The sequence below is a fragment of the Mastigoproctus giganteus genome, chromosome 8 (genome assembly GCF_048544385.1).
Source record: "Mastigoproctus giganteus isolate SK-2022 chromosome 8, ASM4854438v1, whole genome shotgun sequence".
NCBI lineage: Eukaryota > Metazoa > Arthropoda > Arachnida > Uropygi > Thelyphonidae > Mastigoproctus > Mastigoproctus giganteus.
The window spans coordinates 113,647,526-113,662,734 of NC_143582.1; the positions used below are offsets into that span (position 1 = coordinate 113,647,526).

The 15,209-nt window shown below is 43.4% G+C and overlaps 1 protein-coding gene across 1 annotated transcript in view; it reads right to left on the bottom strand.

The window, feature by feature from the left end:
* Window positions 1–15,209, bottom strand: part of Epg5 (ectopic P-granules autophagy protein 5) — a 1,526,775-nt gene that overhangs the window by 193,563 nt on the left and 1,318,003 nt on the right. The window contains exon 40 of the mRNA XM_090380318.1: window positions 12,131–12,294. Within this exon, the coding sequence (XP_090236444.1) occupies window positions 12,131–12,294 (164 nt within the window). The remainder of the gene's footprint in view (window positions 1–12,130; window positions 12,295–15,209) is intronic.

The following is a 15,209-nucleotide window of genomic DNA, read 5'->3' on the forward strand; positions in this document are numbered from 1 at the left end:
GGTAAAAATTAAAAATACTTATTCCTTTACAGCAGCCCAGCCAAAAATCCACCGAATGTTCTCTTCAGCAACCAGAGCACCCTCTGAAATCCTCCTTTTTGGAGGATGTCAGTCCCGGGTAGCAAATAAATATAGCAGACTGTTAATAAAATCCTCACTGTAAGGAAAACTGCAACAGCCACTATGTTGGATGTAAGTTGCAAATGCTGGAATGGGATCTGGTTGCCCACGAGTAGAGCAATCTAGAATTCTATCCTTAATTATAATAGTAATGTTATTGCATCATTTCCCTTTAGATAAGTCTGCTATAAACAAAAGCATGCTGGTTCATGTTTTTGCAGAATTGCCCTGATTGTCTTCTGCATTTTGCCAGAATTCATGACAATTCTACTGTAGGAAATCCATAAGTTCATCTCACCCAGAACCTCCACCCTGGTTTTCGCCTGGCCTCCACGTGACCTTTATCATCACCGGCCATGGATCCTTCCAACAAAAACTGACCGCCATGGGAATCGAGAATGATCCACGTTACCACTGCGGCGAAGAGGAGTCCTGGGGGGCACCTCATGTATGAGTGCCCCAGTTACGACAACATTAGGCTCAAATTCCTCACCACAATACAGAGAAACCCTCGCAATCAAGAATCCACTCTGCTACTCGAGGAAGATACCTACAAGGCATTAACCATCTACGCGCAAGAAACATTTGCACTTAGGCGAGCTAAGATTGCAGAACTCAGAGCCCAAGAACTAAACCGGACCGGCATAGGATAATTCTCCATCCCCCCCAGAACAACGCAGACATAATCATGCAAACCCAAATAGGGTAGGATCTACTGCAGGCACCATCCAAGGTGCGGGATGCCGGCACTCCTCGGAGTGTGGGATTTAAAAGTCATCGCAAACCCGAAATGGGTAGGATTTACTGCTGGCACCGATCTAGGTGTGGGATTGCTGGCACTGACCTCAGTGCGGGATCTACAGGCACTATGCCATTGGCAATTACACAGGGGCACCTGTCCCCTGTGACTTTTAAACCCACACTCTTTACTATACTTCGCCTAAATTAGGGTGGATTTATTCTACCCTGTCAACCCACCCAAATTCATTCCCCTCTAAACCTCTCTTCTGTGCCTCTCTCTCTCTCTCTCTCACTCTCTTTTTTTTTACTTATTTTATTTTACTATTTTTATTTTATTTATTTATTTTTTAATCTATTACTTTTTTACTTATTTTATTTTATTATTTTTATTTATATATATATATTTTTTTAAATCTGTTACTTTATTTTTTATTTTATTTTATTTTTTTTGGTCTCCGTCAGGAAGCTCAGGCAACCCTGGCGGAGGCCAGCCAGAGTATAATGGGCAGCCTGGCTCACCTCCCAGTGGTGGTGGTGGGCAACGTGGGGTTCCCTTAGGGGCCTTGCGGCTAAGCAGCCAGAGACAGAACAACAGACCACAGCACTACTCTGTCACAAACCAGACACCACACCTTTTCTGGCTTTTACAGAGATTCTGTAAATTCTTCACAAAGTACCATGGTGCAGATGTGGGAAACCACCGGTGGCGCCTTCCACAAAACACTATGCCACTATGTAGGAAATTAGGGAGGGCGCTGTTGTCTGCCTACTTGGTTAGTCGCACATGTTTACTGCTCCAGATTTTTGGTTTTAAAAATTAATGTTAACAATGAGTTTTGTTTTAAAACATATACCAACGGATTCCTCGTCGTGTGGACTTCGTGGGAGTAAATTTATTTTTGATTTTTGGGTTCTCCGCTGGGATATTTTCGTTATTTATTTGGCACTATTGTCTGTGGGCCGGGTCACCACGCTGCCATAGACATAGCATTGGAGAGTGCGGTCACTCTATCTTGGCCGCCACGAAAGTATCTAGGCGACCTTGACTGGGGGTGGGTTTCCCCCTTGTGTGCTGACAGTGGATAGATTTGCTTGTGACTTGAGTGCGCTTGAACATTCCGGCAGCTCTGCTGACCTTGAAATTCTCACCAGGTTTTCTCCCTTGCTGACCGACGGCATAATGAAGATCTGTATTGTCTTCCTCGCAGCATCTACTGTGCTACAACTGATTCTATCATGTTTTCTGTATTCCCTCCCCCCCCACTTATTCAAATTTTCCGAGACTGACTTTCAACTCCTCCCGTTTCTTGCCCCAAATTGATGCACGAACTTGTGTTTCATCGCATGCATCCTGCAGCTGTTGTGGAGGACTTTACAGCGTATAGCTTACATTCCGCTAAACCAGAGAGCCCCGCAAATCCGAAATTGTAGGGAAATGGAGAATGGAATGGAAGAGACAGAGCTTGGTGCTCCAAGCACAATTGAGGTCATGCCACCAACACAGGGGACACAACCAAACTCAACCGAAAGAACAGAGGAGACCAAGTATCCAAAATCGGTCACGAAGAGGCAAAATACAAAATCGACGTTGCCGAAATTTGATCAGGAAACCCGGAATACAAGTGAGGCCAAGCAACCAAGCGATCAGATGGGAGGATTTGAAGAACAGCATAAAATACCAGAGGGAACCATCCTAGACCCGACACTCCCACAGGGAACTGTGCTAGAGCAGACACTCCTACTGCGTATGGCCCTCGAAAATATAATGAAGGGGAATAGTAATAGGATCTCTTCATCCATCCGTGCAGAAATAATCCTGCAATGGAATAAGCTGGAGACCATACTAATGAACACATACAAATTACCAGAGAACAATGGCAACCCTGGAAGTTCTACGTGCCGATGGCGGCAATCAAATGCCACAGCACGCCCCATCATATGCTCAAGCGCTTAGGAATACACCCACAGAAACACTGAGAATGGGCAAGGCCACAGAAGCTAAAACGAAAACACTTCTGCCAATGCCCAATATAGTCATTTTAAGACCAACAGGGGAAGAAACCAGTACAAGTGAGGAAATCAAGAAAAAAGTAATCCAAAACCTCAGAGAAGAATTGAGTAACCAGAATAAAAGCCATAAGAAAGACCAGAAATCCAGGGATAGTAATAGAAACGGAGGGTAAGGAAGAAGCAGAAGGAATTATAACAAACCCCAAGATCCCTACACTGGGTCTCACAGCGGAGGCCCAAAGAGAAAAAGGCCCTTGGTGGTTATCTTCAACATGGACCAGGATTTGACCCCTGAACTTCTGGCGGAGGAGATCTACAGGAAGAATCTAAAAAGTGCACTCCCAGACCGGGATGGGAAAGTGCTGGTTTTCCCAAAATACAAAACCAGAATAAATAACAGTGGCAACTGTAATTGGGTCATATAACTTGCCCCTGAGGCTTGGCGAATCCTATGAACACAGAGTACAATCTATGTGGAGTGGAGCAGTCATAAGTATAGGTAGCATGTGGCAGTAATAAAGTGCTATAAGTGCTGCAAGTATGGCCACACCTCCCATACCTGCAACCAGAAAGAAGCTATGTGCGGCCACTGCTCAGAGAAAGAGCATAAATTTAAAAACTGCCCAAACAAGGAGAAAGATCCCATATGCGTCAATTGCAAATCCCTGAGGCTGGACCACACACACTCTATACGGGATGCAAAATGCCCAACATACCAAAAAGTAAAGAGTGTATTCCAACAACGAATTGATTATGGGGACCCACCATAAGAAATATAATTACGGAGTTCTGAAGATACATCAGATCAATGGGCAGCGTGCCAGGGCAGTGGTTGACCAGATGCACCACAAAGCCGATGAAGAAAATGCCGACATCATCCTTATCCAGGAGCCCTATACACACACAAAGCAGGTCAGGGGATTCCCAATGAGTTATAAAATTATCCAGAGTGATGAGGATACCCCATGGGCAGCAGTGGTAGTGAGGAATCTGGAAATAGCGGCAACAAAATTACCACAGCTCTGTACGCCCTGGGCCGCCTGTGCCCATATAATCAGTTCAATTGGGAGCTTCTACGCAATTTCATTGTACTGCAGACCTGGTGTGGAAATCGACTTTGCTATCACATATCTACAATCCATCCAGACAACCCTAGCAGGACAAAGAATAATTGTAGGAGCAGATGTAAACTGCCACTCCCCTGTTTGGCACAGTGCCACACCGAACCACCGCGGAACCAGAAATGGACAAAAGCTGGACGAATTCCTGGCAAATTCAATCCTCACAGTCAAAAACCGACCCTTTAACCTGCCAACATTCTGCAATACCTTGTGGGAAGCCACGATTGATATCACCCTGACCACAAGGAATATTGAAGCCCATGTGACCGATTGGACAGTGCAAAATGCCTGGACCGCATTGGGTCACTATACAATAACCTACCAAATCAGAAGATCGATGACAAAAATAGCTACAAACAGACAATTGGCAAACAGATTTGCAATCCAAAAGGCAGACTGGGAACTCTTCAGAGTACAACTGACCAGCAAGGTGCAAAAAATGCTGGAGGAACTGGCCAGACAGGCGGTGGACAGTGAGATTAAAAACCCAGATACACTCCAAGAGAAAATCACCAGTATCATAACTGAAGCAACAGAGACAGCGATGAAGAGGAAAACCCCCTCAGTCGGGGACATGCCCTGGTGGACTCCAGAATTGCAAAGATTGAGAAAACAGGTCCAGACAAAACGGAAGGAATTCCAAAGAGCACGGAGTACATGGCTACCAACAGAGGTAGCAGTACTACGGCAACAATACAAAGAGGTGCGAAACACCTATACAGAAAAAATTAAAAAGAACAAGCGAGCCTCCTGGGAAAACCTGGTCTCCAAGACAGGGAACGAGAACCCCTGGGGTGTAGTGTATAGAATCACCACAAACAAGCTCCCCAGGGGAGAAGCATCCACTGTAACGAGGATGCCCAATGGAAGCCTGACTAAAACGAGGGAGGAATCGATTACCAATATCCTTAGTGCTATCATCCATGAACAACAAAAGGTAATATGCCAGGCAAACCAAACGTATAGAACCCAAGAAATAGAACCACCCTTCACAGTCGATGAATTACAGGGTGCGGCCTTGCAAATGCGCAACAGGAAATGTCCCGGCCCGGATCTCATAGAACCAGAGATTCTATGAGATCCGGGCCGATGATATTTTTAACCAGAGGTCAAAAAAGCCGTGGAATATATACTGAACCTGATACTTAATCTCCTCCAACGATGCCTGGAAACTGGGAAAGTCCCGACAAGTTGGAAGACTGCACACCTAAAACTTATCTTAAAAAACCCAACAAAACCTCCGGACCAACCGGCCTCATATTGCTCCATAGCCCTACTCTCTACCCTAAGCAAACTCTATGAAAGGCTGCTCCACAAAAGGATCATGCACCATTACAAAACCGCCAACCTGGAATCAACCAGGCAATATGGATTCAAACTGGGCTTCGCGACCACTGAAGCAGTCCAAAACCTCATAACCAAGGCAACCCAAAGTAACAAGAAGTATATTCTGGTAATAGCAGTGGATTTTGCTGGGGCCTTTGACACCGTCTGGTGGCCCAGCGTCCTTGGCAGACTCCAGAAAGCAGCACTCCCAGAAAACTTGTATAACAGTGTCCGGGCATATCTGTCGGATAGGAAAATTGAGGTCGTCACAACTTTCCGAAGAGTTGTTAAAAGCGTCCAAAGGGGCTGCCCACAGGGATCTGTCCTGGGGCCACTAATGTGAAACATGGTTTTTGATGACTTCTTGGCTCTGGCCTGGGAACTGTTGCCAGTCAGGCCTTTGTTAATGATCTCATTTTAATGGCGGAAGCGGATTCCAGAACGGGACTTGAAACACAGGCAAACCAAGCACTACAAACCTTACAGAATTGGGCAGAAACACATATGTTAATGATTTCACCAACCAAGACAAACTCCGTATTACTAAAAGGCTCTCTAAATATCAGACGACCACCGGAAATAAAGATAGTGGGATCCACCATTAAACTAGCAAATAAAGTATCTAGGTATTATCCTGGATAGAAACCTGTCCTTTACACCTCACCTCACCTACTTGAGAGAGAAACTAAGGAACTATGCAGCACTTGTAGCAAGAGTATCTCGCAGGGACTGGGGACTCAACAGGAAGACCCTGTCCCTGCATTATAAAACAATATTCATCCCAGCGATCACCTACGGATCGCCAATCTGGTTCAGGAAGGCCGGAACCACGGTCAACAGAAGACTGCTGGACACTATCCAAAGAAACATAATTCTAACTATAACTAGGGCATGCAAAACGGTGAGCCCATGCTCTGCAGGTCCTAGCAGGAGCTCTTCCGCTGGACCTTGAGATGACTAGATGTGGACTCATGTATTTACTATCCAAGGATATACCTGCCTCCATCTATGACTTTACCTTGGACCCAACCAACAGCCGGACGGCAGAGAAACAACGAATAGTGGCTCACATGTTGAAGATTTGGCAGCACAGATGGGAGATGTCGCCAAAGGGTCAAGTTACAAGAAGCTTCATACCGATAGTCGCAAAAATGTAACCAAAAGCCCCCTTGTGGTTCTATCCTGGGCTAAATACCTTCCTCCTGACGGGCCACGGCCCATTTAAAGCAAAACTGTACGCACTCGGAATAATAGAAGAGTCCACATGCACGTGTGGAGAACCTGAAACCTGGCAGCATATTATGCACGACTGTGAATGCTACGAAGAACACAGAAGTAAACTTATAATTGAGATTCAATACTTGCCGAAAAATCAAGAGTACCATCTACTGGATTCAGAAGATGAGTACAAAGCCCTCAGCCGATTTGCACTTGACGTCTTCAATAGACGACGAACAGAAATAGTCATCCACAACGAATAGATGACCACAAATAATAAATAAAGGCAAACTGATAAAACATCAACACAGAGGAAAGGATAGCAAAATACTAAGGACAAATGGCGTAATATGTAGCAGAATAAATGAAACAGCATCGACCTAGGAACCAATGGGAGTGGCTCCAGCCAGGATGTCGTCGCTTCCAGGATGAAACCACACACACCTAGAAAAGGACCAAGCCCCACCAACGAGTCATCATCAGACTGCAATTGCTGGAGGGCACTGCAAATTGCCGCTATGGTGAACTGGGCAGGGCTCCCTTGCCCAGCCCACTTTCTCTCCCTATCCCTGGTGGGGTGAGGGGAAGGTCTTTCTGCCCCCCTCCACACCCACCACCCCCTCTTTTCCATCTGGTGGGGCAAGGGCATGCCCCACTGATATACCTGGGGTTGCCTTCCCTATTGACCCCATATTTCTGTCTTTTTTCCCCAGCCTTCCATCTCTCCCCCTACCCTACTTATATCGCCAGTGAAAAGCGAATGCCCTACACAACGTAAAATTTTAAATGCCAAACTCGACACGCTTGCAACCTCTTTCGGCCTAATCAGATTCAAGCTTTTAACCCTCTCTCCCCCTCTTTTTTTTTTTTTTTTAATATATATATATATATATATATATATATAGGTCCTAGCCACTGAAATCTAAGGAAATTAGGTGGCAGGACCTGCCAGAGTACTTATCTAAAAATACTGGCGTATCTGGTCTGCCTCCATGGGGCCAAGTGTGGGCAACGTTGAGCCTCAGTAGGGGTCCAGCGGCTAAACGGCCAGATGAACAACAGAACACAACACTACACATGTACAATATCCATACACTTATAAATCTCTGGCCTTCCCAGTGAACTGGTACACCCACAATGAAAGCAACGCGGAGATGGGGGAAACCCCTGGTGCCGTTAGACACTGAATACACTTTACAATTTACTTGTAGGAAATTAGCGGACGCCAACATGGCTCACCGTTGTGTTCGGACGTACGATGTATCGCTCCGTGATTTTTATGTAAAAAATGTGTTTAAACCAGTTTATGTTCTATAATGTGTTCTCTCAAGAAGATATACAGTGCAGGCAGCCCTTGGTGAGAAACATTTTGCATTCTACCAGGTATTTAGTTAGATCCCAGCATCATTTATCTGTTTCCTTTGTTGCCAGACTGCACTGGTCACCATGTGGCTGATGACAGGGAAATAGAAAGCCGACCAATATAACGTGGATGGCACGTTATATTGGTCGGCTATGGCCAGAATGGCCAGATACCAGAGAATGGTATCTGGCCATTCTCTGGGGAGGCTGCCCTCATAGTGATTGCCCCTTGTGCTAACTTGTACAGAAACAATGTTCTAATATTTCTGGACTATGTTTAAAGCGATATTATAGAGGCAATCATGACTTTTGTGCTTTCCCCCCTCTCCAATAAACTTTCCATGGTGATGTACTCGTGCGACACATTGAAACTGTGATGTCACCATCGTTTTCGGCGTTCCTCGAAAACACCACAGGGAACTAATCCCATTGCTCTGGGTGCATTTTAGTACTTGGCTGTTCCCTCCCCCACCATGTGACCAAGGGGGGAGAACTCAAACTTGCAATTAACAGTTGCAAGACACCTAATAAACCTACGGACGTTTGGTTAGTATCCATTGACAGCCCTTGAAGCCCTACTTTCAATAAGCACGCCCAAAACCCGATAATCCAGAAAACCTCTTTAATCTAGAGTACCAACAAAATGGAGGGAAAATCGGACAGACCTACCGTCGCCACGGAACAAGATCAAAATAATGACTCGATATCGATAGAAAACCAAGAAGAGACGGAGAACCCCTCACTCAGGAGCCCATCTGATCAAAGGAAAAAAATTGGAAAATGACCGTCCCGAAATCAGAAAGGAAAACACGCTCGCAATCCGAGCAAAAGGAGACAAATGAAGTCGCTATCACACATGACACTACAGAGGACAAATGGGATGCCAACAACGCACCAAAAATGCAGAGTCCCCCCATGTACCCTACACTGCCCAAGGGTCCTGTTCTGGACCAGATGCTGGCCCTCCGGGTGCAGCTCAAAAACAAGCTGAAGGAATCCTCTAGCAGAATAACCACTGCCCTCAGAGGAGAAATCGTGACCATCTGGACCAAGCTGGAAACAATTCTACAGAAGGTCTACATAAAAGCGGTAACAAATAAGGCCAAATTGGAGGCCTATATGGAATGTGGAGCAAAACAAATGTCACAGCGGCCAACCACTTACGCAGAAATGCTGAGGGAAACCTGCAAATGTACAGACCAATAGTCAACCGGTCCAAAGAAAAACCCTTCTGCCCACACCCAACATACTGGTTGTACGACAAGCAGGGAATGAAAAATCCACCAGTGAGGAAATAAAGAAGAAAGTCACAGAGAACTTGAAAGAGGACTTCAGTGCAACTAGAATCAAGCTATCCGAAAAACCAGGAACCCCGGAATAGTTATTGCAATGGTAACCAAAGAAGAAGCACAGGAGATAATAACAAACCCTAAGATCTTCACCCTAGGACTTACCGCAGAGGCTCCCCAAAAGAAAAGGGCCATCTGTAATCATTTATTATTATTATTATTATTATAATAATTTTTGATATTGACCAGGACATGACATCTGAAAGTTTAAGGGAAGAGATATACAGGAAAAACCTCCGAAATGAATTACCTGACAAGGATGAAAAACAGCTGATTGTACCAAAGTATAGAACAAAATCTAGAAATGCAACTGGGTGGTAGAGCTGACCCCTGAAGCATGGCAGATCCTATGAATGCAAAACACCATATACATAGAGTGGAGCAGTCACAGATTTAGAGAACGTGTGGATGTACCAAGGTGCTTCCGATGTTGCAAGTACGGCCACACAACACACACCTGCACCTAAAAAGAAGCAATATGTGGCCACTGCTCTGAAATGGGCCACAATTACAACAGCTGCCAAAATAAAGAAAAAGATCCCATCTGCACCAATTGCAAATCTCTGAGGTTAGATCATGCCCATTCCACATGCGACACAAACTGCCCAACCTACCAGAAAGCTAAGAGTTCATACCAGCTACGAATCAATTATGGGGATACACCATAAGAAATTTAATAATGGAATCCTAGTGGTGCCCAAAATTAAAACACGGCGGGCCAGAGCAGTGGCCGACCAAGTACGGCAAAATGCTGATGACGCTAACGCAGATGTTATCCTGATACAGGAGCCCTACACTCACACAGGGCAAGTCAGGGCTACCCGCTCCGATATAAAATTGTACAATGCAACGAAGACGCACCCGAGAATGGCGGTGGTAGTACGGAACTCGGAGAGAACCACGACAAAAATACCACAACTCTGCACACCATGGGCAGCATGCACCCATATTATTAGCTCGGTTGGCAGCCCCTATATGATCTCGCTGTACTGCAGACCTGAAATAGAAATAGATTTCGCTATCACTTACCTACAAACTCTAGCAGGACAAAGAGTCGTAATCGGGTCCAATGTAAACTGCTGCTCTCCTGTCTGGCACAGCACTACCCTGGTCCGACGAGGTACCAGGAATGGGACAGAGGCTTGAGGAGTTCCTAGCAAATTCTACCTTGACTGTAAAGAATCAACACTTCAATCTACCGACATACTGTAACACCCTATGGGAATCAACCATAGACATCACGCTAACCACAAGAAACATAGCTCATATGACCGATTGGACTGTGCAAAATGCTTGGACCACTGGTCTGCCTCCACAAGGCTAAGTGTGGGCAAAGTTGGATCCCAACAGGGGTCTAGCGGCTAAATGGCCAGATGAATAATGATACATAACACTACATATATACAAAATCCACACACTTTTAAATCTCTGGCCTCTACAGTGAACTGTTACACCTACAATGAAAGCAACATGGAGATGGGGGAAATCCAAGGTGCCGCTAGACACGAATACACTTTACACTTTGTAGGAAATTAGCCATTACTTACTTCGGCTTGGTGGATCAGTCGGCTGGCTTCCGAATTGCTGAGGGCTTACTTTTTTCAGTCTTCGATTTATCTTTTTTTGGAAGTATGGATGCTGTCCTGTGTCCATTTCTTCTTTCACAAAAAGAGATCGAAGACTGTTTCATTCGTACCTCCTTGATTTCAACATCCATTTTTTCTTGTATTGACATTTGTGGTTGAGTTTCTCTACTGTAACTTTACTGCTCGATTTATGGGGAATGCCAATTATGGGGTATTACCATAATTGGCATTCCCCAATAGATATTGCTTGGAGGAGCTGTTCAGAGTGTTTATCACAATTAGTTTTTATGAGCATATTCCCAGAACACAGCAGTATTACAGATTTCGGGAAGTCTGCCAACCTCTTGTGAATTAAGAAGGGCAACAATTTCCCTATAGGTTTCTCTCTGGTGGAATGGAGTATCATGTATCTAGGTGTTGGACTTGATGCAAGTTCACTCCTGGGCCTTTTCTCTTTGCTGAAGTGGTGGTGTCTGTATTTGTGTTTTTAGCTTCTTATGGGGTCCCAGAAGAAAAGTTTAGTATATCAGGAGGATTCATGAGATTTTTCAGTTTGGTTCAATAGCCAGGGCTCTTGCCCCATCATGGAGCCCAAATGGGATGCCCACTACCCAGCAAGCAATAAATGCACTCAGGAGTGGGACACCAGGGCTGTCCAGACACTATATACGCACCACCATCAGCCTGAATCCTGACCCTTGGACCATGGCATTGATGCTGTTGAACCTTTGCAAGCAAATCCAGTAGATGATTGATCCTGGCCAACCATCTAGAACTACCTGTCTTGTTGAAGCAGGCAGGCTAAAGTGGTGTGTTGAAGCTGGGCCCCTCAACTTCAACATCCCCCTTTCTGAGTTTCCACAGATCACAGTCGATGGCAAACATGCCAGATTCCTATGGTGTTAGCCTGGAACCTAGACTGTAGGCATTGAATCCCAGAGTTGCTAATCTGTAGGGGCAGCAGCAGCATCACTGGGAAGTCCCTTCACATTGTAGAGGTGCCCACATCGAGGGGGATAAAGAATGGTATTTAAATATTGAAGTATACAAAATTAACAAATTATATATGACAAACTTCTGACCAAACAGGTTGCAAATTAAAAGTGTGTAAAATTTTTTATAAATACTTATAAATTATATGGTGGATTTGAAGTGACATAACTAATAACTTAGCAAAAATAAAAGTGGGGGAGGATTTAAAATATTATTCACAATTTACAGCACAGTTCATCCTCCATGATATGATTAGCCAAATTAAACAAATTATGGAAAATGCATACAATGCCATAAAACTTACTTAAGAAAACAGTTATCTGGTAAATTACTATCTTTCTTTTCAAGTAGACACAATGGGTTACATGTTTCGCAAAATACATTGACTATTTCTTGAAGATTGGCTAATGGTAACAAGTGCCATGGAAGCATTTTCACCGAAAGCAGCGTATCTGGGAACTGTTGACTCTGAAATAAAAATAAATTAAAATTTAAACATAACCAATTTTAATCTACTTAGGTTATATGGAATGACTTCATAATTAATTGATATGTTGCATATTGCAGTAAAAACTCTCACATCTAGCATCTTCTGAAATCTTGTCTATTATAAAAAAAAATAATTTGAAATCTGTTAAGAAGACTGCAAATTTTTGTCATAGGTGATTCGGTGGAGATCTTATATGTGTGTATAATCAAAAGCCTCTAGGTGTAGGCATTTAAAAACATTTTTCATTAATTCTTTTTGTTGTTGCATTTTGTAGCCACATATAGGTATGTGGAAATCAAATATCCACTACCTAGTTAAATATAAATCAAAAAGGACAATGTTAAAATGATATATGTTTCCAAAACATATCTAATAAATATAAATGAAATTCAAAGTGTAGTAATTTTTGGCCCGATATAAATTCAATCAGTAACCCCTTCTGCAAGTGTAACAGCAAATGATAAAAAAACTCTTGCAAAGCAATTGGTACATAATAGGGTGAAGAGATTTAAAAAAAAAAAAAAAAAAAAAAAAAAAAATAGCCCATATATGCCAAACTGGCAATGTGGCACAAGAGATTGCAACATTTTTTATTATAGCAATATGCAGTGTATCTAGAACAGATTGGTCTATATTGTGACTTATGTTACTGTGTGCATTACATATTCAGGTCTCATGGGAACAGAGTTGGTTGGTTTGGATATTTTACTGGCATGTCATCAGCTTTTATGGCTATAGAGTGCCAAACTTATGATTTATTCACTGATGTTTTTTGTTATGATTTTATATCAAATTATAGTAATTTATGTGTTTTAGAAACTGGAAAACATCAGATATATTAGATTTATCTGACAATATCATTTGTAATGAAAATGTGAACGTTTAATCTGACGTTCTTGTGCAAAGTTAGGGCAGTCAAGTAGAATATGTCAGACTGATTGCACTGTGTGACAGTCAGAGCACTGAGATGGAGATACAGCTTGGAGCAGGTAACATTGGTGTGTAATAATTTGTTACCAGCTTGCTCCTGCCATTTTTGTTGCCACTGTCTTTCGCTGCTATTTCGAACTGTAATTTTAAAGTCTAGGTATGGAATTTTTATGGTATTGTTGATCGGGCTTTCTGATTGTTTTGCTTTCATTTTGCTATGATTTGCTAGTTTTGTTAGCATGTTTTATATTTTACATATGGTCGGATGGGTATTTATGGCGTTATCCTTTAAAGATTATAGGGCATTGAATGAATGAGTGAAGATTATACTGCTGGGACATTGGTAAGCTATACAGGGTATCTCAAAAATACACGGCATAACTTCAGGAGTGAGTTCCTCATATGTGCACAATAAAAATATTTTATATCAACATAGTTCTGGAAATGTTTGGATCCCGAGTTATTAACTGGAATGTCTTATCTCCCGCAGGTGATTTCCTTCATCACAAGGTACTGACAGAATCTGGTGGTTTTCCATTCCGACCATGTACTCAAATTAGAAGCAAGCGGATATGCACTTTATGTATGGTTTGGCGGATGGCAATGCTCTGGAGGCTTGTCGTTTGTACCACGAAAGGTTCCCAGAATGATGTCCAGACAGGGAAATGTTTGAAGGTACCCATCTCCGCCTTTGTGAACATGGGACCTTTACATGTCGTGCTGCTGACAGAGGACGACCAAGATCTAGGACTCCTGAAGTAAAGGAGGAGATTTTGGATGTTGTGCATGCCACTCCTGGAATCAGAACACGCAGAATAGCAATGCAACTGGCTGTTCAACGTTCGACTATTTGGAGAGTGTTGTGAGAACACCAACTGTATCCTTACCATCTGCAATGGGTACAGGCCTTGTCACCAGCAGATTACCTTGCACGAGTAATGTTCTGCCAGTAGTTCTTGCAGCAGTGTGGTACAACTTTCCTGCCTTAGTGATATACACAGATGAAGCAAAGTTCACACGAAATGGAATCCAAAACTTTCACAATCAGCACGTATGGGCTAAGGAAAACCCACATGCAATTCTTCCATCACATCACCAACAGCAGTTCAGCCTCAACATCTGGGAGGGTGTTTTTGGTGATAAGTTATTTGGGCCCCATGTACTTCCAAACAAACTCACAGGGCAGGCATACAGAAACTTTGTAGAAAACAACACGCCTGATTTCTTGGACGACACACCATTCGTCAACAAGCACACTTCATATATGATGAAGCACACTGCATGCGCTCCCGCACATTTCAGCCACCTAGCCTGCAATTACCCGAATCAAAGGTTTCCTGGTCGGTGGATAGGTAGAGGTGGACCAACTGCCTGGTCTCCACGCTCACTGATTTAAACCCACTAGATTTCTTCTTGTGGGGCCATTTAAAGTCATTTGTGTATTCGACTCCGTTAGCTGATGTGGAAACTCTCCACAATCGAATTGTAGCAGGTTGTAAGATAATACGAAACATACCAGGAATTTGGCATCGTCTTTCGCGAGTCCATGAGATGTCGATGTGATGCCTGTATTCAGGTAGAAGGTGGACATTTTGAACAATTACTATAAGGTGATGTGAACAGTTAAGTGTCATAGACAGACCTTCAAAACTCGGAAATCAAGCATTTCCGGGACTATGTTGATATCAAATATTTTTATTGTCCAATATGAGGAACTCATTCCTGAAGTTATGCCGTGTATTTTTGAGACACCCTGTATATGGTTTATGGCTATTTGCAAAGCCTCCAATTCTGCAGTATAAATGCTTCACTCTGTTGGGATTACTTGGGAGGTGATGGTATTCAGGAACTTGGCGGCTATTCCTACCTTAGTTTCTGTTTTCGAACCATTTGTGTATATCAGAGTGGAATTGCAATGTTGGTCTTTGTAGGCTGCATGTAACTGCTGGAAATTTTGCTTAGG